We start from the raw sequence: 4,461 nt of genomic DNA, 5'->3' as shown, positions 1-4,461 counted from the left end.
TAACCGTAAAAAACTTCAAATTGAAGGCAGAAATCTTTCGAAATCTCTCTCCATTTTCTTTTATTTTTCCTGTCTGGATTGTTGTTTCTTCAAGTCTAATTTTCTGACCAAAAGCCCTACTCTATTCACCTCTTTTTCTTTCATCCAAACAAATTACCGTCATCAATTTAACAATTTCAAGAATGAAGATCCAAACTTACAGTCTAATTCTTGAAGTGTATTGCCAAGCTGGATCTGGGATTATTGTATTTTACCCTAGTTCCTAGTTTTCTCTCTACCGTTCAAGATCTGATCTTTTTCAATAATTTAGACGAGGGTCAATCGCAATTGATTGTTGATTAAACCCCCTAATACCAATCTCAATTCCAAGATCCATTTTATTCGTTTCTTCAATCTTTGAGGTCAATTTCAGATCAGGTGAGGACTTCGCTATGTAAATTCAATATTATTCTATTGCATACAATTGTTTCTATATGAATTTTACTATCCCATTTGGTTGTTTTCCTCATTTAAATCTCAAAGATCCGTTCTTTAGCTGAAGTTAATGTATTTGCATTGACAATTTTGCTGAACTCAGTTTGAATTCAAAGGTTTTAGAGCTCTGCGTAAATGAAAGAACTGAATCCTACAGATCCCATTGGGCAAAACTTAATTAAGCTGATAAGCAATGTCTGTTTCTCAGTATTTGTGTTCTCAGTCCTTATATTTACTGTAATTGCAATCACATACCAACCTCCGGATCCGTGGGAGTCCTCTAGAGCTTTGACCAAGGTCTTCACAGAGGTAGAAAATGCCACTTTCAAGACGGATTCTTCCGTCCTTAAAACGGGCGAGGACATTGGCATTGTGCCAGTGTCATCGCCTACAGGATCGTTGATCCCGATTACTGAAGCTTCTATTGAGAAATCCGAAGAGGAACTTGAGAAAAATTTGACCTTGAAATTGGGTTGCGGAGATGTGAATGTAGTCAATTGTTCAGATCCTAGGGTTTTAATTGCTATCCAGAGGTTTAATTTGAGGACTTTTAAGTCAATTGTGTTTTTGGATTATCAAACACCAGTGAATGGATCGAAACCTGATGAATGTGACGTGGCGTGGAGGTTCAGGAACAAGAAAGAGAGGTCTTGGAGAAAGTATAGGGATTTCCGGAGGTTTAAGGTGGGCTTTAAGGATGATTGTAGTTACAAGGTGATTCATCCAGGACGATGGCATTCTGGTTTGAATGCACGCCGTCCAAGGAGTCGAATTAGTGCCACTGGAAATGATCAAAAGGCTAAAATTGCTCCATCAGTGCTAGACAATGAGATCAATGATACAATTCCTGTGTTGGGATCAGATTCAGCATTTAGAAAGGGGAAGTACTTGTACTATTCACGAGGAGGAGACTATTGTAAAGGAATGAATCATTATCTTTGGAGCTTCTTGTGTGCCCTTGGTGAGGCCCAGTATTTGAATCGTACATTTGTTATGGATTTGAGCATTTGTCTAGCATCAACTTATACACAAAGCAACAAGGACGAGGAAGGAAAAGATTTTCGATTCTATTTTGATTTTGAACATCTGAAAGAAGTATCTTCTGTTGTCGATGAAGGTGATTTTCTCAGAGATTGGAAGAGATGGGACAAGACTCATAAAACGAAAATTCCAGTTAGAAAGGTTGCAAGCTATAAGGTGACACCAATGCAATTAAGGAAAGACAAAAGCTCGATCATATGGAGGCAATTTGACGCTCCCGAGCCGGAAAACTATTGGTACAGGGTTTGTGAAGGTCCGACAGCTAAATATATTGAAAGGCCATGGCATGCGATTTGGAAATCAAAGAGATTAATGAACATAGTTTCTGCTATTAGTGGGAGCATGGACTGGGATTTTGATGCAGTTCACGTGGTAAGAGGAGAGAAAGCACAGAATAAGGGGCTGTGGCCTAATTTGGATGCCGATACATCACCCGATGCCCTTGTTACTAAGCTTCAAGGGATGATTGAACCTTGGAGAAATTTGTACATTGCCACCAACGAACCATTCTACAATTACTTTGATAAGTTGAGATCTCATTACAAAATTCATTTGCTTGATGATTACAAGTATTTATGGGGAAACACGAGTGAGTGGTACAATGAGACGAGAATTCTGAATGGTGGTCGCCCTGTTGAGTTTGACGGCTACATGAGAGTTGAAGTCGATACTGAGGTCCTTTATAGAGCAAAGACACGAGTAGAGACGTTCTACAACTTGACTAACGATTGTAAGGACGGGATCAATATGTGCTCAGCAGGTTAATAGTGCCATTCATTGTTTCACATATGTTGTTCGCCTGTTTTAACAGTTGTCTGTATTCACAATCAAAATAGTCTGATTCGCAAAGTCTTTCTTGCTATCAAGAATTGTTTTGCGCCTGTCACAGACACAGTATACCGCAGTTGATGATATCTAGTTTACGATTTTGCAGAAAACAAATTGCTTCTCTGCTTCATGTTCCGTTTGGTATGTTGTGTTAGTTTTGTGATTGTACTGGTTAAGATTTGTAGATGTCAATTAAAAACATGGACAAACGAAACCCATTTCTCAATTTTCAAAATCATAGAGGTTTTTTCCATCTCCATTGTTATATTTTGGTACAAAGGATCTTGTTCATTGCACTGTTAGTATAAGTTTTCTATCAGTATTGCATGACAGTTTTTGCAACAAATAGTATTTGGCAAAAACTGTCGAATAAGATAACTGTAGTTGGTAAAAATAGCAGATAGTCTCGCGAAACTAAAATATCTATTAATTTCATCGACTAAATATACAGAGTAATGTCGCCCAAAATCTACAACTCAATCTAAGGAGACCATGCAACTACAAAAATCCAATATTTTTTTTTTCTACTACAAATTAATAAGGCTACTCATGCCCTAGTTTTTCATCTTCCAAAGAAACTGCAACATGTGTTATCTGTCAAAAAAATATGTGAAAACATTTTGTAGGTATAGCATTGTCCTTCACTATAATGTGGACCACTATTTATAATAGTTACAACGAGATGATGACTATGACCATATTACTTAAAATGCATTTTTTTCAACCGTACATTCTTAAATAAAATAATATTACATGTGTTTCGCGCGGGTTGTCGCTAACAATTAAAAAGGGATCAGACGATTGTGTAAGGAACAAATCTTTTGAGACAAAGTTTCAAAAATGGACGTTTTATTGACGATGACTTTACAATTAGCACTTAAACATAATGCCTCCAAGGGGCGCAGACGCAAGCACACGAGTACTGAAAAGAAATATTTTAAGTCTAAACCAAGAAATTGAAATTACATATTCTCTGTTTGAGAGTGCTTGATTCGGGGTCCTTTGTTCTATGCTTTTTCTTCCTTTTATATTCTCTTGATGATCTTTTCATGATCAACCGTTTAGAAACCGCTTAATTGCTTTATAACTGCCCACTTTCTTCATGGTGGCCAACTTATCGTGGAACTGTCGTCTCTAACTGCTACCACTACTCTTTGTCGCTCAATCGTCTTCAACTGAACTCCTTGAATCGTAGAACGTGATAAGATTACTCAATAATTGCTTCGATAACTGTACTTTTAGATAACCATAACATATTATATTTGCGAAGATTCTGGGCGATTCGAAATTTTGTGCGAGAACAGGGTCATAACTCTGGACGACTGCAATGCACTTCATTCGTTCAGATTTTGGGTGTCTTGCAAGTTTGGGCGATGATGTTACCGCGTTCGTGGGCTTCTATTGTATTCATTAATAACTCTATTTGGGCCTTTATCATGAATTGTCCAATTGAGCTTTATTCTTTGGGCTATTCGATTTGGACTGCATTTTTAGTGTGTCAACAACACGTTTTTTAACCACATTCTTTAAAAAAACAAAAAATGCTATTTCAAAATATATTTTGCTTCAAAAGTTCATTTCAATGGAGCCCAAACAAGAGCTAACAATTAGATAAGGATAAAGTTTTGTAATCTATCGTTCTATACAGTTATAAAGATAAAATAGAGCTGTGTGTACACAATGATGTACACATAACCTTACACCCCGCTCACATGGAAGGAGGTCCACATGTAATAAAATATTCGTGAGCCCCCCTCCATATGAGGGGGGTGTAAGGCTGTGTGTACACCATCAGCATTATCCTAAAATAGAATCCTACAAGGGTGAACGTCATCCTTTTGATTGATTTGTTGTCATAGTTGTCCATTACCATATCCTGACAAGGCACTACTTCCTTTGGATACAACACTGTTAATTCTAAATGAACAAAAGGTTGAGGATGATAGTAGCTTTGTAAAAGTGTTTGCTAACTGATATTTGATGGAGACGTAAGAGAACAAAAAATTACTTATTGAATCCAAAAGAGATGATAATCGATAGATATGTGCTTCATTGAGGCTCGAAAAATTTTAATAATAATAATTTTTTTTTTTTTTTTTTTAATTTTAAAAAAAAAAA

The 4,461-nt window shown here is 36.7% G+C and overlaps 1 protein-coding gene across 1 annotated transcript; it reads left to right on the top strand.

Moving 5' to 3' along the window:
• LOC111384364 lies at positions 1 to 2,596 on the top strand. The gene is made up of 2 exons (XM_023008639.1): positions 1 to 417; positions 578 to 2,596. The coding sequence occupies exon 2, from the start codon at positions 610 to 612 to the stop codon at positions 2,278 to 2,280; it is 1,671 nt and encodes a 556-aa protein (XP_022864407.1). The 5' UTR covers positions 1 to 417; positions 578 to 609; the 3' UTR covers positions 2,281 to 2,596.
• The last annotated feature ends 1,865 nt before the right edge of the window (positions 2,597 to 4,461 follow it).

Source organism: Olea europaea, unplaced genomic scaffold, assembly GCF_002742605.1.
Source record: "Olea europaea var. sylvestris unplaced genomic scaffold, O_europaea_v1 scaffold2900, whole genome shotgun sequence".
NCBI classification, from domain to species: domain Eukaryota; kingdom Viridiplantae; phylum Streptophyta; class Magnoliopsida; order Lamiales; family Oleaceae; genus Olea; species Olea europaea.
Note: the sequence above shows the minus strand (reverse complement) of the source record. Positions and strands in the feature narration are given on the sequence as shown.

Excerpts from the sequence above, each read along its gene's own strand:
- LOC111384364 (XM_023008639.1), top strand. The coding sequence starts at position 610 with ATGAAAGAACTGAATCCTACAGATCCCATTGGGCAAAACTTAATTAAG.